Genomic DNA, 25,774 nt, shown 5'->3' with positions numbered 1-25,774 from the left:
TTGCTTTTTCTTTCAACAATGGCATTGGTGATTAAAAATAATCAAGCGATGCAAAACCGTGGTAAATGTACTTGTTAATAGGTTGTAATAAAAAGGTGAATTGATAGAGAAATATTTAAAGAGAAGAACACGGGAAACCAATATTATAAGTAAAATTGACGTTTATTAACACAAGTTATCTATACATACTTTCGTCCACTTTCAAGCCATCGGAATATTCTAATATCAAACTTTCACCATCGATCAAACTTGCACTGCTCAACAGATCTGATATGAGTATATCCATTCGTTCGGACAAAGCGTAACCTGTGTTTTGGTGAAACAGTTTCAACTTTTGACTCTTGGACAAGTTGTTGGTATTTGGTACGCTTAACGCATCGGCAAATGCGTCGATAGTCCTACCAAGCGACCAACGTAAGCAAGTGAAAACTGCTTTTGGACCTCCGGTATGTTTCAACGAACCTGTGATTGGTGGATAGACCAAGAAGTATCGTCTTTCATCTGTCGGTATACCGTTGAAACCAACTGCTCGACCCTTCAGTCGCATCAGTTGCACCTGAAAATGTGCAAAAGACAAATATGAAAGTGACAAAATTCAAAATAGAATCGACACAAACAGATAAGATATCACAGATTCGATGACGAATGTACCTTAACAGCGACCGTAGAATTTTTAGCTTTTCTCAAAGAATTGCTGATTTGCTTATCGACTGTTGCTTTTGCTTCGTCAAATTCCTGCCGTGGTTTATTCCACTTTTCCAGTTCCTTCGATTTCTGTTCTTCGCTAATGTCTAAGCAACCGTGATGACGGTGCGCGATGCAAAAATGTAAGCAACATTTGACGCAAGGTATTTCCACGGGTGAATGGTTGTTACAAGAAGAATCAGAGCAGTAATAATCGGAAACTGACTCAGGAGATTCAACGATATTATCTTGAAATTTTAAACAAGAGTGAGCTGATACGTGAAAGTGCTCCTTGCAGAAAATTAATTTGCAATGCGAACATGAAAAGGCCAAGAAATCCAGTTGCTTACAAGCAGATACCGAACAACGAACTCCTAAGCTAGGGAACTCCATTGTTGGCCGAATATTATCAACGATATCAAAATAAGCAGGCTGATATTATTTCAAAACACAGTATAAAATTCAAACTTGGTACATATTTTTTACATTAGATTTATAGCTAGTTTAGTTATGTGGCGGCGTAGGAGAGTGCAAGTGATTCTCGCTAAGTGTGCTAAGTGCCAAGTTATTCCACTTTTGTTCCAATTCTTTTAGAGTCATGTGCGAATCTCCATTGTCACTTTCTGGGTCAGGAAGCTCGGCGAGTGGAACTGATATTTCGTCAATCGGAAGACGTTCCTTGCGCCAATTATCGTCGATCACTTCCAGCAGTTTACCATCGGCACAGACTTGACTGTCCATACCGTGAATTGACAGTACGATCAATTAACGAGACTGACAATAGTCTGGAAAACATGAAAACTCTGATTTTCCTTGTAAAATGAAATTTATCTTGGTTGAAATTTTCCAAGTAGTTGTCGAATATCATTTCCATACAGTTATATCAATATTGTGATACTGAATTTCAGTTCATAAAATCTATTAGCGTGATTCAGCAAATTGTGGAAGATAAAATTATGAAATGTCAGTATCAATTTTCAAATCACGTACTGTTCCTGATTCTATGAATTTCAACAACAAAAGAAATCTAGTCGTGAAGTGATACAACGCTTCTGAAAAAAGTAATGAGTAATTACATTGCACGGTTACTGTAGACTAACTCATAATCTAAGATATTAACCTAACCTGAAACTCGTAATCGACGGAAATTTATGGAACTACAGTGTTCCAAATGAAACTAACGAATCACGTGGCTCATTGTGTATGTCATGGAGTTAAAGTGACAGAACTGACAGCACGCAAACGTTCCTACAGAAATGAGATTTCGTTGTTTTTGTATGAAAATACAGAAAATACATGAACTTTTCGACATTGGTTAGTGCATTTCTTTAAGTAAATATATAATCAGCAGAAGAAAAACATGGTAATTTTGTTCACGAGGTGGATACATTCAAACTTCCTCATGCTGTACCATGTGACTAAAATAAATCAGTGCCTGATAAGCTATCACCACGTGACTCGTTGGTTTAACTTCAGCTATTGGAGTGCTAGTGTCGGTTTTTTGGGCTGTTGATCGGCCCAGCTGCCCTGCGCTAGAAGCCTAGGAGTCAGCGATCAATAAGAGACCAGTACAAACAATTCATCATTTTGCTGTTGTATTAATTAATTTTGGGATTAAATCTTCAGTCACGCCGTTGTTACGTTGATCAACGCAGGGCGTTTATTGCCACGGTGGAAATTCAATCTTGCCGCTTCACTGCCGAGTATGCTAGTTTCGCGTACCCTGGCGGATTTGTGGCAAAGCTGTTCTTGGAATTATTAAACCACTAGCGTGTCATTACTTTTTTTTTGTAAGGTTTGTTCCCATCGTGCGCGCGCATCATGCATAGAAATGCATGACGATCAGGGACGTGCGTGTGAGCCGTTATCCTGCTGTTATCTCTGATAAAATATAACCGAAAAGTGATAATTGGTCGAGGAAGAATTGAACCCATGTTCGCCTGAAGGATTTCGGTTTATTGGCTGGCCGTATTCATTTGCCTAAATCACGACGAAGCTTAAAATGCCATTGGTAAGTCTCGAGTGGGTACCACTCCTCTGTCAAAACCTATTGCTCAAAACAATATCTGTATACTTTCCACCGTGTTTATCAACTAGCCTTGCGTCAACTTTGCGTCTTGCTCGGATTTCACCCTTGCTTTTTTCTCACTTTTGAGAATGTATTCAGAGTCTGCAATCAGCTGAACTTCCCTCATCTCGAGCGATTGTAGTAATGCGAAATATGCCGGATAACTAAGAAATACATTGTGTCATGCGCCCTGACGTAACCTGTATTTCAAGGGCAGTCATTTCCACCTTGTCACTCTCCTGTTTTGTTTTTCCACGACGTAAGACTCAGAAATTCACCTTGGCACTGTTAATCATTATATTGAATTATATTAATCTGTTTAAGTTCGTTGCCTCTGATTGAACTGTCGCTAATATATTTCTCGCATCAACGTTCAGAGGGGCGTGAATTTTGTTGACATTTCGGACCTAAACTAAACGATGTATCGTCTGTAAACAGAATTGTGATCTTTGAACTAAACTTTGAACATATCAACACAAACATGCGGTGACATTCGAAAACAATCTATAGTATTTAGTATTTAATCGTGCACGAAGAATATGCTGTTGAAATGTGAATAAATTTTCGAATTTTCCGCGCTATTGAAACAACATGTTTTACAAAATGGCGGCCCAGTAAGCACATACCTGAACATCGTTGGTCATGCGCAGTGAGTAAAAAATGAATCGCGACTGCTGAAATAACCTTTAAACGAACCCAAAACAACGTCAACATTGATATATGACCTGAAACAATACACTTCTCCAAAATTATGTCAAATTCACGGATTTTTCCTCTCTGACACTTCAGCCGACGTTTTGCAGAACAAGGTTAGAAATCTTTTAAATGCCATCAAAATATGCGGCGAGATTTTGGCCAAATTGTATCACGCTGCCAAAACTTGACTCGCAATCAGCAGTGACTCGCTTTCTTTTCAGCAGACTCTTATTTTTGCCCCCCCCAAAAAAAAAAACCGTACCCGATGTATCTCGGTTTACGGATTGAGTTGCGTGTTTTTTTCATTCGTCGGATAATTTTTTCCTCACCGCGCTAGTGATTTTACAATATATATCAATGATTTTACATGCACACGCTGTTGAAAAAAAGCGAATATACATGAAGTTGCTGAAATGATTGGCTGGTTACTGAATATCTTGGTTATTATAAGTATGTACTCAGATTTATGGCGAACGCCACGAACTTGCCTTTGAGCCATCTGGATTCCTTTCCAAAATACCAACATTCAAAAAATCAGGTGAACTTTCTTTCCCCTCTTTTGTTGTCATATACATTCTGTGTTTAATATTTCTTTTCACAGTTTCTTTGTTGCGATCGGCAACTATTTGCATTATTACAATATTGCAGTGATATTTAACGCGATTGCTAGCATACAAAATATTCCCAGCAACATGTTTCAATGGAATTTCTATTATTTAGTATTTAAACGTCTCGAAATATTGAATAGGCATTTTTAAGGCTGGGCTGTTTAGTCGGTGATATAGCAATTGTTTCTGTTAAGGTATGTCGAAGACTTCAGATCGTTCTAATTACATCCAAATGTCAACATTACACATATTTCGTGAATTTTGAAGTATTGATGTGAATGCAAATATCGAAATGCATCAAAATTACTTTTATCCATATTACATTATATTCAGATTATTGATAAAGTATGAACGTTGACGATGAATACTGTATTTCTCTTGATGAAAATAATCATTGCACTGTAAAATAAATGGGTATGCTGTTGATAAAGACATGTCTTTGATGTCATCGTATGCGAAATACGAAATTGTTACAACTGCATTAAGAGCGGTAACGAAATAATCGAATATCTCCAAACACAATCCCAAATATATAAAACTTTGGAAACCTCCTGTAGTTGCGTTACATACTTGTTAATGTTTCTTCGAGAGATTTCATAAATGTATAATTTATGTTGAAGAAATGATCGAACTTTATAATAAGACTCTAATATTGTTTCTTAGGGTAACCACGCGGCGCTAACACCGTTGGAAGATATGTCGAGTGGTAGAGGACAAGCCGGCGGAGGGCTACCGCAAAATTGTTTGAAAGTCTTCATCCAGCGCGATTACAGCGAAGGCACTATGGTTAAATTTCAAACAAGGTTTCCCTCCGAGCTTGGGGGTAGAGTAAGTACTTTGAAATACGGCATTCCGCCAACCTTGTTTTACTTGTTAATATTTTGTTTATTTTGTTAATTTAAACTGTCGTAAAAAGAGACCTTTACAGGATTTTCAAAACAAAATTTTTCACGTATACAATTGTTTTGACTATTTACATGCTGTTATAAAAATTATTATTCTGAAGCAATGTTAAGTTCGCTCTTGGTATTTCAAAATATTGAAATTATTGGTATAGGAAATTATCCAAAGTTTTTTAGTCCCTGCGAAAAGGCCGAAATAAGCCCTACTTTATCAATGTGCAAGGTTTTTTATGTCGATTAAGCCAACCTGTTATCCTTCCTTGTTTATTCCGATCTTTCTCCAGTATGAACAGTTGTTATAATAGTCCTGAATATCCTACTCAGTGGTTGTAAAAATGTTGACGCTAGTAGTAATGTCCTCAAATTCGTGATGCTTGAAAGAATCGTTGGAAATATTTTAGTGTTTTACTTGTGTCACGGATATTCGTACTAAACTTTTTCGCTACGAGTTTATAGCTTTTAAATTCGTTCCCTGAGAAAATTGTTTGAGTTGGTTTTCTTCCCACATCAGATAGTTGTCGAACTAAATGACCTCGAATTGAGTAATATTTGTTTTATATACTCGTAGAAGAAGTTTTCCTTGGGAAAAATATTCCGACAAATCCATCCTGCTCTCCACAAAAAATCTTGAATAAATCCTTGAACACTGTGAGTCAATTTTGATAACACTGGGTTACTGATTTTCAGCTGGATAGTCAATTGTTTGAGTACACGATCAATCAGTTGAATAACTATTTTGCGGAAGCGGAACGTGCAAGCTGTTCGACGTACTGCGAAGGTTGTCTCGCCTGTCTAACGGGCTACCTAATCTACATATGTACAGAGACGCACTACGAAAAGTGCTTGCGAAAAGTAGCAAAATTTGTTAGCGAACAAAACGACAGAGTTTACAGGCCCCGAGGCTTGTTATTGACTGATCCAACGACGCGCGGTCTCAGGTTAATAGAGATTTCTGTTCTGGACAGACCCGCGTCGTGACTGCATGCTAGTCGATCCACCGAGTTCTTCATGTGACACGCCAACTTTCGCAATTTTATACTTTGATAGAATCACGCTCGACATCTCAATGCCTCTGTAGGATGTCATTCGATCGTAGATAATTATGGCAGCATTTATTTCATGCATTTATCGAAGAATACACGAATTTCTGTTTATATATAAGAATCTAATTTTTAGAACTAATCAATCGCAATCTTTTCCTTTATTTACCGTATATCTGAGATACCACAGACTTATTACAGCGTCGAGTAGATATTTCTAAAATTTGTTGAACGATTTGCAGTAATCGAAAGCTGTATGGAACGTTAGTTTGACGTTGCAGATGAAACGTGTAATTGATCCCGTAGACTCTCCTCCTTCCTTGATACACTACAGATGAAGTTTAAGCGATACATCACTGACGCGTGCAACAATTAGCATTTCCGACTGGCGTATGTTGACGAATAGACAAATTAATTACATATCGAATCCAATAAAACTGGCATCGGAACGTTGTAATCATACTTAGCCCTAGCGCACATGTATGTGGTCGTGAACGACCCCAGCTGACTTTCACACTGCGCTCCTAAGCTAAAAATTGACGTTATCGCGTCAATACTTACGTTATATTACGACTAAACTTCCATGAAATCAAATTCTCTCTTTACCACTCATTCTCTGATTAGCAAGAGAAAAGTTTTATTCATGTCCTTACAAGTCTCCTTACTGTTTTTAAAACGATTTTATGAACACGAGACGCGTACGATCCCACTCATGAGTTATAAGGTAGAAAAAAAGATATACATGTTCTAGGGTTAAGATGGATCGCTTGAAAAATCACTTTTTTACAGTATTGTTATAGAAATAAATTCTTCGATTTTGGTATAAATGCTGCGAGAATAGGATCGCCCGTCTTACGTCGTTGACGAGCATGGAGAAAGCAACTTTGTACTGTTAATTTTTGTTTTTTTGCCTACTCAAAGAAACTCTTTGGTTCAACGAAGAGGGAATTGATTGCAGGAAAAATTATCTAGGAAAATTCATTAGTAAATTAAACAATTTTTCCATGCCTATCACTGGCCTTGAAATTTGTTACGACGTAATTGAGACTAATTATAATAAAAAAGTATTACTCCTCGTTATTCTCATCTCTTACTCGATTTTTAACGCGTTAGTATCGGACTTTAAAATATTGCAATATATTATACGACAAACGATCGGGATGAATGCCAAATGTAGACTTTACGATTATCCATCTCGAGAGTGATTCGATTTCCTGGGCGAGTCCGTATCCGACGGCAATGTCAGTGCTATTCTTTTTCTTTAGACGTCAATTGTATTTTCTCTATTGTACAAAGACTATCAAATATTATTATTATAGGTGTGTTTGTACATAAATTGTCTCGATTATTTGATGGAATCGAGAGCGTATCCATTCGCATGTAAGGATACGACAAGTTCCCGTGTAATATATTATATATAGGTATAAAGTAATACGGCATTCGTAAGTATATAACTAGTATAATTTCTGCAATAACAGAATATTTGAACAAAATATTTGTAATAGTACATGGGAATATTATATTAATTTCAATTAATCTTTATTTATTGTTTGAATATCTTATCGAGAAAATGCATTTAATTGTAAGTTTAACGGCGTTGGAAAATTATCCTCAGTTAATCACGAAAGCTAGCACTTGAAACTGTACATCATACAGCATATAGTATAAATTTAGCTGAATAATTTTTTACCAAACGCGTTTAAAAGTTGACAGAAATTTTAGCGAATATTGTTTACTTCCAATTACTTGTTTTTTTTTTTAATTTTTTTTTTTTTTTTTTTGTGACTCTCTCTCTCTCTCTCTCTCTTATATTTTGTGGTAGATATGCCACCTTTATTACCAACAGAATGTCAGTCGTTATTGAGGTTTTTCAAAATATGCTGAAAACTTTTGCATCGAATGACAGCGTCGAAAGTTAAATAAACAAATTATCATACGTGAAGAACCCATGGATCGGCTCTAGAAATTGGGGTGTATTGAAAAAACACCCTGGATTTTAGTATTATGTGAAATTATAATTAAAAAACGAAAAAAAAAAAAAATAAATAAATAAATAAATAAATCAATAAAATAGAATGAAACAAATATAAATAAATGAATATATGTGTTATAAGGATTTGCATAATTTGTAAATATAGTACATCTGCCGTCATTGTAACAATAATTGAAAATGTGAAAGAAAATTTATAACTAATTTATGAATAGGACCAAGTAACGGAATATTAATTACAACGTACTAATACTGTGGTTCCAGTGTAATTTCTAAATGTTTTATTAATAAAACAATAGACACAATGATTCGGATGTTTTAAACTCAGCTTTTAGCGTAAAACTTAAGCTGTGTTGAAGTGAGCCAGGATTTTAGAATTTTATTCAAGAGCTGTAATGTATTTACAATTTTTACTACGAGACGGATTGATTCGTGCATGATTTTATAGAAACTGCCAAATCGATATAAAAATATTGATGTGACAGTTTCAAAACGGTTGAATCGAATCAGAGATCAAAGGAACGAATTGATTTACGAACAAGTTACTCGACTTTCTAATCGAGTCATCAATCGAGAGGATCATTGAAAAATTGTACAGGAACAATTGAATAATTGAGACACAAAAAGGCTCAAATTCAGTTCATGGAGAAACTTTTATCGGTAATAATAATCTGGTATCAATGGGAGGGCGAAGTTGACACCGAAGTTTGTTGTACATTAAAATTTTTATTACTTTTATTGTTATTCTTCTTACTTTCACAACTATATCAAAATACTAGAAACAGTTTGTTTGTTTTTTTTTTCTTCGTTCGACAACTTAATAATCGAAATTATCAACAATAATCGCTGTATATGTTTAGTTTAGTTACAATTATTGGGTAACAATATAATCCATACGTTTAACGGGGAATGACAATTCAAAAAATACATTTTTATCAACGACGATTCTTAAACCTCATGCTTTTTGATCGAATCCAATAGAGTTTAAGGATTTCGTTTTATGGATTTGACGAGGGTTTTTATACGGCTTCCATTGTTTTCCTACAACAATCATTATAGCTATAGTTTAGCCTAGATACACCGAATTTTATTTTAACTATATTTTGTATGTATATATATATATATATATATATATATATATATATATATATGTATATATACCATATAATCTAAAACACTCAAATTATACAAAAAGATTGTCAAAATTTGACTTAGATTCACAATATTTCATTTATCTTACAATCTTAACCCTTCGCCATTGTTGCACTGTATAAATGGCGTTTAATTCATCGGCATGTGTTTTTCGATTTGAATTCTTACATAAGTTTAATTGTTTAGGGTGACTTTTTGTGTTTCTTTTTTTTTTTTTTAATTTTGTTTCAATGTACGGCTCTCTTCAATCTTTATTCTCAAATGAATATTTAAACTTGTAGACAACTCTCAACTTCATTTTCCATCGGTTCAATTTGCGAGAAGTATTATCGTGGTTGATCGTTACATTGTAGCCAAAATGATTTTATACTGTTAGTTTATTGGGCACAAAATTCAATCGTCACTCTTTTTCGTGCGATTAACAGAGTAATAGATCAATTCAAAGTTTTGTTTTTTCTATGTCGGAAGAATAGAGTACCTAATTCGAAATATTGACGAATCACGTCGCTACGAATAGAAATTAGACACGATAGTTCACCAGCAGAGAAAATTTCTAGTTCGAAAAAAAAAAAAAAAAAAAATGTTGATATTTTTAAAAAAACTGTCAAGCATGTTGAAGTGGAAATAACTCGATTTCCCAAATTTTTCTTACTATACATTTGATCAATATTCCTTGACAAATAGTTCCGCTATAGTTACGGGCTTTTACTTTAAACGTTGACATTTTTATTGACCACAGTTTGGGATATCAGAAGTTACTTTGAGGGCATTGCTGTTGGATGATTGATTTCGTAGACAAAAATGAAATAATAAGAATAAAATGATGATAATGTTATACATAACAGTTGAACCCGTGAAGGAAGGAAATACTTCTGCAGATTTTTAGCCGTATTTTCTGATCCGTTGACAGCGACGCGTTCATTTTCACAGCTGGCACATTCTGTCAAGTTTTGATTAACCACCGATCGTGCTGAGTTGCCCAGTAATTGGCTTTGGCTTTGTATTTTGACCAGTGCTGTGCGATTAATCGGTAGCTTCGACTAATTGTTTTTCCGTTAATCGATTAATCGACGATTTCGGTTAATCGAAGTTGCCTGATAATAATTTTGCAGGTCAATCGGTATATGAATCGAAACCGTCGATTAATCGATCAGTTGGAAAAACGATTAATCGAAAAATTCAATTTATCGATTAATCGAAGCTGCCGATTGATCGATTAATCGCACAACACTAATTTTGACGCAGTGTAAAGTACAACTTGTTGAACCGAGGTTTGCTAAATACTTCGGATAATGTTTCGACACGTACTGTACACACACGCACACTCACACTCATTCGCAAATTGTCACAACATATCACTCGATCCGTAATTGAACTCGGATATTGATATTAAAATTTAAGTTCAACTTTAAGAATAATGGAAGATGATTATATCCTTATGATCTACTGCGCATCTTACCGGCCGCATGGTCCTAAATTGCCTCTCTTTTCCAAGTAGTAAAATAGAGTGTAGGAAATGTAAAAACCTCAAAGTTTGATATCACAACAGTCATCGAATTCCAAATGTCTTGGAGATAATTTCTCTCTCTCTCTCTCTCTCTCTCTCACCCTCTTCCTCCTCGCACCCTCACATTCTTCGACAAGTTCAATACAAGTATATCGATCCCTGTAGAAATACTTGATCGATACTCTTATTCCGGTATACTCTCAAGAGTGCTAGAGGTGAGACGTCAAATGAGCAAGCAGAGCTTACTCCGGTTCTTTCTTTCCGGAATCAAGACCTTTGCCTTTCCAGCGTCCTCGGAACTGCTTCTCGCGTACAGAGATCTACTCAGTCTGTGTCTAACGCCTTTGCTCAGCGTCCTGCCACCCTTACGAAGTGACGCAAATCTCCCTAAGGAAGACTTCGCGGCTTGCGGCTCCTGAGCTCCGTCGGGTAATTCTTTCTTCTCTGTGTGGGCACAGTTTAACGTCGTAACTGTGAACTCGATGTCCTTTGGCTCCGAGGATACGAACTCCTCAACAGGTTCCTCTATCGTGTCTCTGTCTATCCAGGTCAAACCCATCTCGACCTTCTCTGCCAAGTCCTGCCAGTGCTTTCGATTCTCCAAGGTGCCCTCGTAGAGTGGTTCGATCCAGGGAAACGTCTCCGACAAAACCTTGTAGAGCGGTAAACATATCACGTCGATGAAACCAACTTGCATTTGCGGCAGTTCGTCTCGCCTTTCGCGATCCATCATTGCCACCGGCTGTTCTTTCAGCTGAAGCCTCTCCAGATCACCCTGGTCGAAAAATTCGTCTGCCACCAACTTAGCCACGCGATGCTGCACCTCCCAAGGTTTCGCTATGGCGCTCACGTCACAGGCCGTCATCATCATACCACAGAGGACTGAAAAAAATTTAAAAGGTTTAAAGTGACCTCAAACGGCTTGAAAATGATTTCAAACGACCTAAAACTGTCGTTCACTTACAGATCAAATGACAAAACGCTTCGAACAGCTTCAAAGTGATTTCGAACAACTTAAAAGTGTCGTTCACTTATAGATCAAATGACAAACCACTTCGAACAGGATTAAAGTGACTTAAAACAGGTTCAAAATCATTCCAAATGACCTAAAACTCGTTTTAAAGCGTCTCAAACGGTGTCCACGTGATTTCAAACGAATTCAAGCAATTGTGACAGCTCCGTTAATGCGTTAATGAATTTAATCACTTTTGAAACAAAATTTTGCTTTCTACTAACGTTCCTTCTTCTCCTCGCTCTGCCAGTCGAATTCGCCTTCCTCGATGAGTTCCAAAAATCGATTCTTCTTTTTAAAATACATCGCCAGGTCCGTGGACAGAATCGCGTTCTCTACTATCCTCATCACGGTTCTATAATCCTCCATCGATAAGCTTTGAAAGATGTTGTTACTGTCCGAATTCAGTATCATGACGCACTGGTCGAAGTGGTGATGTTCCATCGTGCTTGTCGAGTACAAAATCGCCAGGGGCGACTCTGTTTTCATTTGGAACGCGTTGTTCGTGCCCCGATGGTCGAGGTCGTGGCACAGACAGGCAACCAGCAGTCCCAAGATCTCGATGTCGGTCATGAAACGTTCCATTTTACCGGTTTTCAGCATGGCGAACATCGTCTGTGCAACGTTCAAGGCGTGCCTCCAGTTGTGGTATTTTACCGGGCGATAATTTTTCTTCACACTCAATATCCATCGGCAGAGTACTTCGTAAGGGATGTTGAATTGCTGGATCAAATTGCACTGTTTAAACATCCTCACCGTCGCTCGACAAGTGTCTTCGTCGGTGAGGTCAAAATCTATGAATGTAAAACTGTACAGATTGTACTTTTCGGCCGATGGTATCGTGTCGGATTTCAGCTTAATCGTATCCTCGTTGCTGGCGGTTGCATGATAGCTCAGGCACTCCAAAGCCACCTTCTGTTTCGCCATCAGTTTGCAAGCGGACTCGTACATCTGGGTATTGTGGATACCCAAGCCACAGAAGATGGCGAAAGCTTCGAAAATCGAGACGTCGGAGTCGGTGAAAGAACTTCCATTGTCCTGCAAGTTTATCGCGTAATGACATCATCGTTTCGATGTGTGAAAAGGCCAATTCCTGTCCATCCATTACCTTGTTGATCAGCTGCGCCACTCCAATTACGGCTCGCTGTCCGTTCACTATCGGCATGCAGAGGATACTGCGGATCGGTTCATTTCCGGCGTCCACGACTTCTCTCTTTAACCACGTAGCGACGTCTCCGATATTTAAAATTTGTCCAGTATTCGCGACGTACCTCGCTATTTGACCAAGCGTGCTCGACAGGTCGTTGGAATTTGGTCGGTAGACTCTTGCCTGTTGGGTATCATTCTCCATCTCGAAAACCATGGTGAACTTGCTCTTTCCGTTTGTCGCGTGCTGAAAATACATTCTTTATTCAGGACCAATTAATGGTTGCTAAGCGTAGAAAGCTACTTTAATTAACACTTCTATCACTGAAAGTCCACCAATCTTTGTTGAAGAATGAAAACTTTTATTTAAAACTAGTTCAACGTGAACGAGGGAAATGAAGTGGGATTGAAAAACCACCAAAGTTCACTTGAAACAATTCTTCAACTATATTGTGAGACTGTCTGATCGTAAGTTTCATCATTTCGTACGCACGTGCTGCTGAAAAATATCCTCCATGTCGATGTTGTTGCTCTGAAATTTGAAACGTTACCATTAGATTTGTGATCGCTATCATCCCAAATTATTAATCTGAATGCCGCAGTCTAAACCTACCTCTCTCCTGGATAACGGTTTTCTAGATTCTTGCATTTGTCTTCCTGGTCGTTCAACAATCTTTTCCAAATGACTCTGAAACAACAATTTTATACGAGCATGTTTCAGGACTGGTTTGCCCTAATATATGGGGGATTAACAAGCGGCTTGAAGCTGACTGTGAGCCAGCTCTCGAATTTCCCGTTTTTACACTGCAGGTTCCAAGTTTACGGAAAAAAATTATTAGTATCCTACTCGAATTTCAATCTGGAAATTCATATTTGTGGTCAGCGACTCAAAAAACCTTATGGTACCGATTTTCACTCAAATCCATTAATCCATTCTCAAGAGATCGTCGATCTTATTTTATTTTTTGGAATTTTGTTACTGAAATAATACGAAAAGTAATGAACCGAGTAAAACCCAAATCTAATCAGTTCTAAGCTCAGGAAAGCCGCCTCGATTGAGACCAATATCATTGAATTTCGGTAACTTATTCTCAAGATATCGTCGGATAAAAAAATTGACAGACACAGATATCCATCCGAAAATGATTATGAGTAATTCTCTAGATCTTGTTAAGATCAAGTGAAAACTCGACTTTTCATTTTCGGGGTGATTACAACAACTTCCATTTTTCTCTGAAAACAGAAAAACTGTAAGTTAAAAACAATTTAGCAAGCTTCTGAATTGTTCCGACCAGTCGGTTCTGATTGGTTTTTCAGTACCATACGTGGAACGATAATTATTACTGAATAACCACTGAATTATTGTTGCAATGGGAATGAGCTAAGGTAGGGTTATGAGTGAAAAATAATGCTGTAGTGACTCACCGCCTCCCCACAGTCCAAATCCAAAAGGTAGACTGCGCATCTCTCGCATTTGAGGAGTTCTTTTGCCTCGGCCATAATTTTCGTTACCAAACATTCCAAGTTGTTCTGTTCTTCGAATATGCTTCTTGCTAGGTTCAACAGTATTTGATTCCGTCTGTACTCCTGAACAGACAGTTCGAACAGTTGTGCGTTTTGGATCCCGATTCCACAGAATGTGAGGTACCTTGGAATCCAGTGATTAATTAGTCAGCCTTAACGTTCCCTAATCTGGAAAACACTTACCTCTGGAAAACTTCAACGTCTCTTCGAGTGAATTCGTTGCTCCCATTTGTTTTGTTGATGATTTGTGCAACGCCAATTACGTCCCCCTCGTAGTTACAAATCGGCATTGACAGTATCAAGGTCGTTTTGTAGCCCGTTCTCATATCGATCGAGCTGTTGAACCTCGGGTCCTACAAACATCACGTATCATACCTTGTCAAACTTGTCTTATTTCCTTTTTACGAACTTACATTCACCCCTACGACCAGATTTTATGACTTAACGCCGTTCCGAATCTCGGCGAAATGTATGCATCAACTTTACGATTCTCTCTATTATATTGTTTTCAAACTGGTATTTCCATAGCATATTTACATGAATATATTCATCGTTTTTTATTTTATTTTTTTTTATTTTACACCAAACAACTCTCTTAACGGCTTGGAGTGAAACATCACTAAGGGAGAGTGAAAACTGCGCAACTCCAAATCGAGTGAATACTTAGAGTGATTTTATTACCTCTAAGCGTTTGGAGTGGAAAAGTCCACGTTAAAGAATAAATATTCAGTCAATGGTGCAAGTTGCGCAATTTTCATTCCAAGGAGATTCAGAGAGTAGATCAGCTTGATGAATGCAACCTTCTACACGACTGTTTGAAATAGTTTAGATAGCAAATTTTCAAGTCATTATTTGCTCGTTCATACAATATTTATTTTCTTTAGAACTCGAATTGGAAAGAGCGTAAATTTCTAGTAGCTTGGAAATATCGGACCGGCACAATGTGTTTGACATTATCACCAACCTTGTACGCGTCTTTGATATTTATGATCTGCTTGCTCTGCGCCACAAATCCGGCAATTCCAACTCCAAACGGTATTCTGATCTCTTCCCGTTTTGCCCTTTGCACGGCCTCCTCGAGCTCAGTATCCTGGGTGACATCGAAGAGCTTCGCGACTAGATAACGGTCCTCCAAAGGACCTTTGGCCAGGAACAAGCTGCCCCTGTCTGCGTGGGTCAATAGACCAACGTTAACCAAGATCTTATGACAGAGGATATTGATGTCCAATTCATTGGCAACGTCACGGATCAATTCCATGAACAAGTCTCCCTCGTCTAGTTGATTCAGTTCTTCGCGTCGGCCAACCAGCGTTGTAGCCATTCTGAAAAATTCAAATCTCACTATCATTCGCTCGATGAAATGATAGCAATTGGCAGATACCGATTAGTTCGTTCACCGACTTCCAATGATTCGGACAAAAGTCAAGGTGCAAAGTACCGCTCGACTTATCTTGACTCATGTCCACCATTACGGTACCTATAAGAGGTTCTGCTTGAACTATTTGATCAGCAAGCTTGAGGTAACAGGGATTGAAGGTACTAAGTGACTGCAGCCGGTAGTCGAAGAGGGCTCGTATCGATTTTTACCTGCTTGGACTTTTGCTCCTTTTGACCGGCGAACTAGAAGCTAGCCAGGATTGGAATAGGTCTGACGTCACGCTGTTTCTTTTACACCGGCTCAACGAGCTTTCTTCCTGATGAAGGTCCGGCCCCGATCGCTTGGCAACTAGGAGAGGATTTTGCACTCGATGCCGGAGTTCTGGACTTGCCTTTTCCAACAGCCATTTTTCCACCGCAGTTTGGTTTGCCTCCAGATACCTTATAACACACTTAATCGTTTGAGCTGTTCCAATCTATACCAATGTTATTACATCCAACCATTTTTCTGTGATCGTATTTTATGCGGGAATATTTATGGAATTGATTTGAGCAAACGTTTCGGTGAATATTGCGCTGCACTGAGAAACTGTTTCGAAAATTTTTGTCCAAATTTTCGATTCGTCTGAAAATACTCTGATATAAAATTTATACAGTATCTGTGAAAAATAAGAACCTTTACGTAGAAACTTTTACAGTCACTGTACTACTTTTCGTGTCGTGTGATAATGTGAATCCATAAATTAGTTACGTGTTTTGTAAAGACTAAAGTGATGCAGTTAACGTAAATACTGTTATTTTTAAAAATTTTTTACTAACCTTCCGACTCTTTCCATGGTCAGTTCACTGTCTCGATTATCTTCGTCAGATTCGGGAATCGTGTCTTGGCAGGAAACGCGTTTGCTGCGGCACAATCTAGCAACTTCGGGTTCCTTGAAATCAGTCTTAACATTTGCGTTTGTGATTTCTATTGATCGATTTGATTTAACAGGCACAACGATATCGCCAATTTCCGAATCCCCATCTTCTTCGTCTGCTTGAGAGAGGATCGCGGATCCCACAAGGGCGCTTTCCTCTCTCTCTGGGGTTTTGGAGCATCGCGGTGTCGTTGAGATCTTCATTGCTTGAAAACTCTCGAGGTTGTTATTATGGTTAACCTATTGTGAAAAAAAGCAATATCCTTATGCTATAAACTTTCTTCAAAAATCCCACTGTCAGATGTATGATGTATCATGCTTGTAGGATGAATCTTAGGTGAAACGACGCAAACACGGCTTTTGTGCCATTGAGATGAAATTTTCAATTTGACTAAAATGACGCTTCAAATATTACACACCCTTCGTTCCAAAATACCATTGAAAAGATATCGTGGTATCAAAAAATGAAGGGATCAATGGGTCTGCAAACACGCTTACATTTTATAATAACTGCAATGCTGACTTTGCCCTGGGTAATAATATCCATGAACATTACCTAGCACAAGTGCTAGCCGTTTGAATGAATCGTCTTTCCAAATTGAAAGTACGAAGAATGACGAATAAATTGTGTACAGAGTTTGCCGGATGAAGTTAAATTTGACGAGACGGCCGTTTACGGAGTGAATTTCAAACAGGGTCTTCGATCACCTCGAGATTGATTGCCTCCGGCAACTCTTCGTCCATCTCCTCCGCGTCCATATTATCACCTCGGAACGAGACGTTTTTGCATTGTGCATTGACGTTCCAGTGGTGCCAAGGGGTTGCTTGGCCGTTTAACGAACGCGACCAGTATCAGGGTGCTTTTCTACGATCGTTTTGACGCCTGAAACTCGATCGCGGGGGCCGTTTCCTTCACATATTGTCCAGTCAGGCTTTGAATCCCGTCTGTTGCATCTGTGAAACCCGTTTCTGCAACCGAGAAAATTGAGAAGACTTTTTATCGTCGTGAATCTCGAGTGGCCAAATACCTTACGATCCGAATGTAGCGTAGATGCATGCAACCGCGACACTAGAACCGTAAAATTTGAGGAGAAACGAGGTCCTTCGCTTCCAAGTTGCATCCTCTGGTCGTTGAATACACTTGTAGAAAAAGAAATGACCGCCTTTTGGGGCAGTGAGACGAATTCTATAGATCTTCAAACGGAACTGTGATCGATGAAATTCGACAAGACGATTATCCTTGAAGAATGTAACTGTGCATCTATTTTATGACATGTCTGATCGAGTTACGGTGGATCGGTTAGCTTTGGCTCACGATCTTTGAAAGGGATTGCTTTGTAAGCCTGACAAGACGTAAGACGAGTTGATTAAAGTCGAAACACAGTTTGAAAGTACAAAATCTTTCTACAGTATCGCGTAAAGGCCCAAAAAAAAAAAAAAAAATGGAACGAAAGCATATGAGGAGTGATCAAATTCAGCGGTTCTACGTCAGAAGGACGTTCATTAAATTGAAGGTAAAAATCAACGCAAGTGTGTATGCGGGAAAAAATTTCTCAGGTCACGTGGTCTTGGACTTGCGCATTCCGCAGATTGATCCTGGGTTGACCCTCCGTTCCGAAGATTAATGAAATTTCAGAAACGTTCTGAAGGTTGAAAAAGACATTCGGTAATTGCCACTTCGGACAAATTGAGACGATTTCATGATTTCGAATGATTTCACACGATGATACGATATTTTGCGAACCAGATAATTTGCATCGTTGAGCTCGCAGTTGTCCGACGGTATACCAAAATAATCGAATAGCTTGTATAGTAATGTTCGTTACCGGGTTCCCAGTGGCTAATTATTGTTTTTTGGAATCTACTGAAACAAGCTTTTCTTCCTGTGGAAATTTTATGTGTCTATGATCAATGTCTCGTTTGTTTCTTTTGTCACTTTTGTCACAATTCTCGGAGGATCCGATTAATTGTCAGAGCGTACGTTACCAACTTTTTCGCAGGGTATATCTCGTACTCTCAGTTACAGGATAAACCTATACGAGTATACCAACGTATACCCCGCAGGTGGCGTTGTTTGCCACATGATTGCTAACGAGAAGCTGCGTACGGATAATAATTACACACTGTAGGTAGGTACTACTTGTATCCGGCTAGCGTTGATTCTTGTTTGCTTACCGAATGCACAGCGTTAGGTGCCGATTTCGGCCTTCTACCACTTACATGTGTACGTCAGGCTGCACGGTAGGACTACACTATTTCTTTAAACCGAGAAAAATTTCATTTGTTATAGTAGGTGGAAAAATTGAGTAAGGCAGGTATCGTTAAGAAAACCGTTTGAATATTGTTGGGATTACGAAAAACGAGGTACGCGTAAAAATTTTGCGCTATTGTCGATCCTTATTTGATTATTGCAACGCAAAATCAGTTTCTGAGGTTTACTCTACTTTTTTAGTTAAACAAGGCTTTAACGTCAATTTATTCTTGCACGAGCATTAAATTTTCGCAACAGTTGCATGAAAATACAGCAACAGTGATCGTGATGAGAAATAAAAAATGAAAATAGTTAAGGACTGAGCGGTAACCGGAACTAAAAATTTGTCTCGGTGTTAAAGCACTCCATCTTTTTTTTTTATCTTTCCCTATAAACACTCTAAAACTGAAAGTTTTCCCCTAAATGTACCCTAAAGCAGTCAATTTCCCTCAAAAATCTCCTTTTTCCCAGTCAGATCCTTTTTTTTTTATTTTTCAGAAACTAAAATCGACTTAAACAATCAATTTGATGCTTGATAACAATAATATGAAATTTGAATACTTCAAACTTAAGGTGGGAACAAAAAAAGTAACAATATATTAAATCTCGAAACTCTTATGTTTCACAAAGATCATAATTTTTACGGTTCAATTGAGTGTCGTTATCTACAATGTTACAAAAGTTTAATTAATAATAAACATATTTTCCCAGCAGGTCGATTTTATATTGTATTATTTGTTAAATTTCCGTTACTAAATATGACACACATTTTTGTAATTTGAACATTTAAACAGTCATATCAATATTTAATTTGTGATTTGCACCTTTTTTTTTTTTTACTTAATAACAATTTAGAAAATTGTCAAATCAAACCGAAAAGTTTATTGCACCCTTTGGGACAATTTTTTTTTTTTTTTTTGCATACATTTGAAAACTGTCAATCTAATCGTTATCGACGCGTTGTGAATTTAAAAATTGTATACACACCTACCTTATCGCTGTTGCATAATTTTTTACAAGCTTAAATCAAGTCTCGACGTATAATTTCAATCAAATTACGTCTCAAAATTCTGAAATATGACATGCATATGTATGTATGTCACATCTGGATTTGTAGAATGAAATGAAATTGAAGGTAAAGCTTGCACGTAATCTGACCCGTAAAGTTGCTAAATTACGGAACAGTGGAACGGAATTCATAGAAAGTTCAGAGCTAGAACGACAGATTAGAGTCTGAATGAGGAACAATGGGATCGGGTGATCCAGGCGAGAGGAATTAGCAACGACGGATGAGGGTGAATGAGAAATGAGCATGTAAGGAGAGCGAATGCGGTGATGTTGACCTGGGAAAAGCTCCGAGGTGCGTTCAAACTGGCAATAACAAGCGCTGTGAAGGGAGTCGACTTTTGGAGTTAACTTATCCGTGCCGTACGTGAATTTTCTCTCAACAAGCTCGAGTAATATTTGTAACAATTTATACGGGGCATTCCACGTCAAATCAACGGGTCATCGGGATTTTTCGGTTTCTTACGGTCAAAAATAATAACTCTGATTTTTAGAAATTTTTTTCACCATTTTGTAAAAGTGTGATTAATTGTTTACGTAATTTTGGTGAATAAATTATTTACTTTATTTAAAATTCCTGTCGATCGAGTTTTTATTAGGTATTTTTCTTCGAGTTGAGCATTGTTTTCTTCGTTTCACTCTTAAAATAAACAGAAAATCGATTTTTACCAAGACGAAGTTTCTATTCATTGTATTTTTCACTACAAAAAACTTAAGTTTAAAAATTATGAACAAAAAAAGAGTGTCGCCGCAATTTTACAAAATGGCGAAAAAATTTCGATCATTTACAGGTATTATTTTTGACTGAAACCAGTCAAAAAATTTATTGAAAGGTCGTAAGTATCGTCGTGTATGCCCTAACATCACGCACTTTGTGAAAAACAATCAGGTTCACAATGGATATTATTTTTTGAGAGGATAACAATTTTTAACATTTTTCTCGAAAGCGACGAGTCTTCAAGTTTCAAAGGTTTTTAAAGCGTTTGCAAATAAAAAAAAAAAAAACGAAAAATTGACGTATACAACATTATATCATTTATAAACGTGATAAGTAATTATATATTTTGGTACTGAAAGATCGTATCCACGGAAAATACAAGTCTTTTCACCTTTATTTAAAATATACACCTTTTTATAAATAAATTCGCGTTTTTGGCGCTCCGGTAGAATAGTCATAATTTTTTTCAACTGAATATATATTGGTGCAATTTTTATTTCAGACGTTTTATTTCTATATTATTTGAATTCTAGGATACGGAAGCAAATTGTTGATCAACTTTTAATTGTATTTGACGATTATCACAAAACATAGTTCATATATTTCTATCGCCGTAGAAAAAAAACTAAAACTGCAGCACTTTTCATACTCTGATAAAATCGGTTTTGTTATCTAACTTGTCTGATGCAAGTTTCATACTTTTATGTAACCATGGTTGAACGAGTGAGATTCACAAGTGTGTAAGCAGTGTGTATATGGATATGAAAACGGCACTTAGTCATTGAGAACATAATGAACCCTGCTAGTCGCAATTAGGTAACAGCGAATATCGATGTTACCTACAAGTTGGATGAAAGAGTTGTTGCAATATATATATTCAGGGTTAATATATATATATATATATCTATTAACTTATATTAACTGAACTTTCGTTTCCAGGAACAAAGTTTCGTCATTACGACCAAATTTTTTCCCATTGTAGAGAAACAAATTTAAAAAAAAAAAAGTAACCGCACCTAATCATGCGTAATAAAATGAACGATAAACGTTCGAAAAATTATATTCCCGAGTAATTTACCGTCATACAGATTTTGCTGATAAATTTTGAACGTTTCGTTCAAAGTATTGGTTTCCAGGACCCTGAGGATGTATTGATACCGGTACTGCAGTTGAGAACCCGGTTGCACGAGGGTGTTTTTCACAAAGTTCTCAATTCTCGTGAGCACGAGGCGTATGACGTCAAGTATCTTTTATATTCCTTCTGAAATAACGCGGCTTTAAATTCAAAGCTTTGTAACAAGCGGAAAGCCACTTGAGAAGAATCCACGACGAGCGTCTTTTCGAGGCTTTTGTACATCACGCCGCGCCGCGTTTCATAAGTAAAATTAACCATACGTAGGTACATACATAAAAGCTACTTAGCCGCGTAAAACTATATTGTCAGAAAATTGAATTTTCCCCGTCAAAATTTCTCTTACACCGAGTCTTTTTTCACAAAGCATATCTTATTTCGCCCACGGATCACGCGTTCAAACAGTTGGTACCTATGACCAAAACTATAAGGAGCTTTAAACGTTGGTCAAACATTGGAATCGTCGATGCCCTCGTGAGCTGTGCTTTTGTCAAGTGTTTGCGAATCACGTCGAATGTGGTTATGTGTATTTGAATCTGCAAACAGATATCAGTGCTGCTCTATTTCGCGGGAAAGACCCTTTCGAACGGTATGAAAAAACAACCGAACAAGTGCTTCGAGTGGTCCGTACAAAGTTAATTATTACGATTTTTTTTTCGGACTTTATCCTTCACTCACTAATTTATTCTTGCACAAGCATTGAATTTTCGCAACGGTTGAAAGAAAATATAGTAACAGTGATCGTAACGAGAAAGAATAGTAACGGATACTAGACTTTCCGGTAACGACTAGAAAACTAATTTTCATTTTCTACCTAGGACTATATTTTTCGATTGTGGTAAAAAATGAAAATATTTAAGGACTGACCGGTAACCGGAACTAAAAATATCTCTCAGTACTTGTGCTGTGAGAGCTTTCTTCTCTCCAAATTTCGTGATTCTAGGTCAACGGGAAGTACCCCTATAAGTTTTGATTTGTGAGTTTACGAGTATCGAAATACGTGACATAAATTGATGTATCTTTTGATTCCGTTGACATGGAAGCTTGAATTTTTTACAACTCCAACGGACCGTAGACCTCAGTATTCGATATTAATTTCAACTTGATACCTCTACCCGTTTCTCAGAAATAATCGCGTTGACAGACGGACAAGAAAGTGATCCTACAAGGGTCCCGTTTTTGCCCTTTCAGGTACGGAATCCTGAGAATAAAAAATAAATCTCTCGGTCCGATTGGGATAAAATCGACGAAAATGCGCTGCCCTACAAATGACGCGTGAGGCTATTTTAACCGAACTACGTCGCAAGCTCCGACAACCCTCAGAATTTGCTGACTGTGCACGGCTCCCATTCTAGACGATCATAGCGTAGACTCTTCTCGCACAATCACGGAACCAGTTACCGGAATGATAAGCCTACGTGCTATTTGACAAAACGGGTATTTTCATCTGTGTGTCAAATAAATGGTGTACCATAAACGAGCGGTACGCCCATCTGTTTTCTCCTTCTTGATATTGCTGCACGCGTACAATGTGTGCGATATTTTTTCACAACTGAAACGTAAGAATATGCGATTTTTAGACCCTGATGAAAGTACAGAAAAGACGCGCTATTTCTCTATTAACAGACTTCCGCGTTGGGAAATAGCGAACCATTTCTCCACTAGTGTGCAAAAACTGTTTTTATATAACCCAAGCATGTTTTACGCGTTTTTTCATGCCTGTTTTCCGTACGCAAAGTACTCGTTTCTGTGACTGTCCAGTGAGTCTGCGAATGCGCGTGTGCGGAGTAACGAAAATATCATTTTTTAATCCTAGGAGTCAAAAGTGGTCTTTTCGCTACTGCGGGCATGCGCTGTTGGACTAGAGATATAAAAATACCGGTATTAAGATTCTCAGTAATATTATGAAAGCATTAGCTTAATTGTACCGTAAATTGACGTCGTGAATTTTTTTTTTTTTTAATTGTGACAAGATATTTTTTTAAATTTGGAAGGTACCGCAATTCTACGAAAAAATTTCTTTCTGCGGTGACCGCGATAATTTGAGAACGCCTTATCTGAAGCATGCGAAAAAAAGTAACTCTGTTAGAAAACATCAAAATCTACTGATCGAACGATAGATTTTTTCTCTCTATGAAACCTTTATTTCACATATGTCAAAAAGAAAAAATGAGAATTTTATACGGCGAAAAAAGTGACTTTTCAGTGAAACCACTACTATTTTGGTAAAAATATGAATTTTGAAAAATCATGCGTTCAATCAGCGGACGTTCACGTCTTTTAACAGTTTTATTTTTTTCTTACGTTTCGGATAAAGCGTATAGTCAAATAATCGTGGTCACAGAAAAAAAAAAAAAATTAATAACTTTCAGAGAATCGCTGCACCTCTCCAATTTTTAAATATACCTTGACAAAAAAAAAAAAATTACACAATTACAGAATATTTGTGCTATAAAATGATGCTCTATTTTCAATAAATATATATATACATATATAAGAATTGCATTTTAGCTGCGAAAAAAGAATCTTAAATTTCGCTCACGACGACTGAAAGAAACAGATAATAATAAGGCTGATACATCATTGAACCTAAAAAATTTTTACTCTTGAAAGAACAACTGCATTGATTCACCGCACTCAATGCAAGCTTCGAAAGTCGCTAACCGTATTCAAAACGGAACGACTATTAAGCAGCAGCAATGAACGTGTTTTACATTATACTCAGCCCGAAGGTAACGAATCTGGATTTCATTGCGACAATCAGACGCGGACGTGAGTTGTTAAAACATCTAATATCAAACCGCGTTGCGTTTATAATCCGTATGAATCGACGTTGTATAGAAACGGGCAAACCGAACTCGTGTCTGTAAATTGGTTAATCTCTGGCATCTGACGTGACTAGATTACACGGACGATAATAGACACAGTTTAAGCAAATAAGGAACGGGGTCGATGAGACGAGGGGGGTGGAGGGTGACCATCTAACCGGTTGGAAATTCCAAGGGGTTGTTCACTAGCGTTCTCCCCCCCCCCCCTCCCTCCCCTGCGTACCAACCGGCCGTCTCGTTCATTGAATTCTTATCAGCTATAAGATTGGAAATCCAACGAATGTCTTGGAAAATACCTAACAGATCCTCGAATCGTTGAAGGACCTTCGAACATCAGATTCCCCTTATAATTGGCGTGATTTATCAGCCTCAATTTCAACCTCTTGGGATACTTCCTAGGTGTTCCAGTATGAAAATCTTCCCCGCACGTGATGTATCGTCGATTACATCAGACTCGAGTTACTCTTCGTGTCCTCGATCGACGAACTCCCGTACAAAAGTTACGACTTTCGACAGTTTCGCCCCGCAAATCGCTGCAGCATGCATTGCGGAAGCAATGACGTCAACTGGTTTGCAAAACGATCCTTACGACGCGGGATAAAGATCGTACAACGACTCGACTTTCGCACCGATATTGTTTGACTGACGAATACGTTCGTTCGGCTTCTCTCTAGCCCGCTCCCCCCCCCCCCCCCCCCCCCCTCTTTCTTTGACGGTTAAATAATTCTTTAAACAACGCGATGATTCGTACACTTTTCCATAACTCCGGACACTGTTGCAACGACCTCCGAGAAGAAGATCCCAATACCCGATCGTATCTTCCAGAATACGGAAGACCGTGAACCGCTTATTATGATCTTCAGGAGGTATGACGCAGAAGGATGTCGCACCGAGTTATCGTCAGGACGTGACAACGTCCGGCAAATCGTCGAACAATACTCGTGGATACGATTCTTCGTTTCATTGTGGAAAAACAATACGTGACAACACAAAAGCACTTGGTGTCAGCGGTTGGACGCACGCGACGAAAGTTCCGCCGACGTGTTGGGCCCACGAGTCCGTTTTGGGCCCCGTTTCGACGACGTTTTATCGGCACGCGTTGCGAAAGGCCGGTCAAGCGTTGGCGGAGACGCGCGTGCGAAAGCTCGGGGCTGACT

The 25,774-nt window shown here is 38.0% G+C and overlaps 4 protein-coding genes across 12 annotated transcripts; 1 reads left to right on the top strand and 3 right to left on the bottom strand.

Annotated features, from left to right (window-relative positions):
• Nucleotides 1–143: 143 nt before the first annotated feature.
• Nucleotides 144–1,077, bottom strand: LOC124309618 (AN1-type zinc finger protein 1-like). The gene is made up of 2 exons (XM_046773430.1): nt 652–1,077; nt 144–556 (listed from the first exon to the last, which is right to left on the bottom strand). The coding sequence occupies exons 1-2, from the start codon at nt 1,075–1,077 to the stop codon at nt 176–178; spliced, it is 807 nt and encodes a 268-aa protein (XP_046629386.1). The 3' UTR covers nt 144–175.
• Nucleotides 1,078–1,102: 25 nt separating this feature from the next.
• LOC124309620 (anaphase-promoting complex subunit 13) lies at nt 1,103–1,908 on the bottom strand. 5 transcript variants are annotated; one of them, XM_046773440.1, is made up of 2 exons: nt 1,810–1,908; nt 1,103–1,469 (listed from the first exon to the last, which is right to left on the bottom strand). In XM_046773440.1, exon 2 carries the CDS (start codon nt 1,423–1,425, stop codon nt 1,189–1,191), a length of 237 nt encoding a protein of 78 aa, XP_046629396.1. In that variant the 5' UTR covers nt 1,426–1,469; nt 1,810–1,908; the 3' UTR covers nt 1,103–1,188. The 5 variants fall into 5 exon arrangements, with proteins under 5 accessions (XP_046629396.1, XP_046629392.1, XP_046629393.1 ...); XM_046773436.1 differs by having other exon boundaries at nt 1,761–1,844; XM_046773437.1 differs by lacking the exon at nt 1,810–1,908 and adding an exon at nt 1,675–1,800.
• A 46-nt stretch (nt 1,909–1,954) lies between these two features.
• Nucleotides 1,955–8,101, top strand: LOC124309619 (golgin subfamily A member 7). Of its 4 annotated transcripts, XM_046773433.1 has the most exons (4): nt 1,955–1,998; nt 2,480–2,695; nt 4,720–4,884; nt 5,646–8,101. In XM_046773433.1, exons 2-4 carry the CDS (start codon nt 2,687–2,689, stop codon nt 5,934–5,936), a joined length of 465 nt encoding a protein of 154 aa, XP_046629389.1. In that variant the 5' UTR covers nt 1,955–1,998; nt 2,480–2,686; the 3' UTR covers nt 5,937–8,101. The 4 variants fall into 4 exon arrangements, with proteins under 4 accessions (XP_046629389.1, XP_046629390.1, XP_046629387.1 ...); XM_046773434.1 differs by lacking the exons at nt 1,955–1,998; nt 2,480–2,695 and adding an exon at nt 3,389–3,561; XM_046773431.1 differs by lacking the exons at nt 1,955–1,998; nt 2,480–2,695 and adding an exon at nt 3,711–3,986.
• Nucleotides 8,102–8,107: 6 nt separating this feature from the next.
• LOC124309613 (cGMP-specific 3',5'-cyclic phosphodiesterase-like) lies at nt 8,108–25,757 on the bottom strand. 2 transcript variants are annotated; one of them, XM_046773417.1, is made up of 12 exons: nt 24,914–25,757; nt 17,332–17,592; nt 16,526–16,863; nt 15,917–16,147; nt 15,294–15,651; nt 14,513–14,682; nt 14,231–14,453; nt 13,419–13,493; nt 13,299–13,337; nt 12,768–13,052; nt 11,884–12,697; nt 8,108–11,529 (listed from the first exon to the last, which is right to left on the bottom strand). In XM_046773417.1, exons 2-12 carry the CDS (start codon nt 17,380–17,382, stop codon nt 10,871–10,873), a joined length of 3,243 nt encoding a protein of 1,080 aa, XP_046629373.1. In that variant the 5' UTR covers nt 17,383–17,592; nt 24,914–25,757; the 3' UTR covers nt 8,108–10,870. The 2 variants fall into 2 exon arrangements, with proteins under 2 accessions (XP_046629373.1, XP_046629374.1); XM_046773418.1 differs by having other exon boundaries at nt 25,369–25,757.
• Between the last annotated feature and the right edge of the window lie 17 nt (nt 25,758–25,774).

This window comes from Neodiprion virginianus, chromosome 7, assembly GCF_021901495.1.
Source record: "Neodiprion virginianus isolate iyNeoVirg1 chromosome 7, iyNeoVirg1.1, whole genome shotgun sequence".
Lineage (NCBI taxonomy): Eukaryota > Metazoa > Arthropoda > Insecta > Hymenoptera > Diprionidae > Neodiprion > Neodiprion virginianus.
Note: the sequence above shows the minus strand (reverse complement) of the source record. Positions and strands in the feature narration are given on the sequence as shown.

What these genes read in the sequence shown, in the direction of transcription:
- LOC124309618 (XM_046773430.1), bottom strand. Translation starts at nt 1,077, where the DNA reads ATGGAGTTCCCTAGCTTAGGAGTTCGTTGTTCGGTATCTGCTTGTAAG. An exon ending in ATTCTACGGTCGCTGTTAAG is followed by an intron (nt 557 to 651) that starts GTACATTCGTCA and finishes GCACATTTTCAG; the next exon opens with GTGCAACTGATGCGACTGAA.
- LOC124309620 (XM_046773440.1), bottom strand. Translation starts at nt 1,425, where the DNA reads ATGGACAGTCAAGTCTGTGCCGATGGTAAACTGCTGGAAGTGATCGAC.
- LOC124309619 (XM_046773431.1), top strand. Translation starts at nt 3,915, where the DNA reads ATGGCGAACGCCACGAACTTGCCTTTGAGCCATCTGGATTCCTTTCCA. An exon ending in ACCAACATTCAAAAAATCAG is followed by an intron (nt 3,987 to 4,719) that starts GTGAACTTTCTT and finishes ATTGTTTCTTAG; the next exon opens with GGTAACCACGCGGCGCTAAC. An exon ending in CCTCCGAGCTTGGGGGTAGA is followed by an intron (nt 4,885 to 5,645) that starts GTAAGTACTTTG and finishes ACTGATTTTCAG; the next exon opens with CTGGATAGTCAATTGTTTGA.
- LOC124309613 (XM_046773417.1), bottom strand. Translation starts at nt 17,382, where the DNA reads ATGGACGCGGAGGAGATGGACGAAGAGTTGCCGGAGGCAATCAATCTC. An exon ending in ACCATGGAAAGAGTCGGAAG is followed by an intron (nt 16,148 to 16,525) that starts GTTAGTAAAAAA and finishes GTGTGTTATAAG; the next exon opens with GTATCTGGAGGCAAACCAAA. An exon ending in GAGCGAGGAGAAGAAGGAAC is followed by an intron (nt 11,530 to 11,883) that starts GTTAGTAGAAAG and finishes AATTTTTTTCAG; the next exon opens with TCCTCTGTGGTATGATGATG.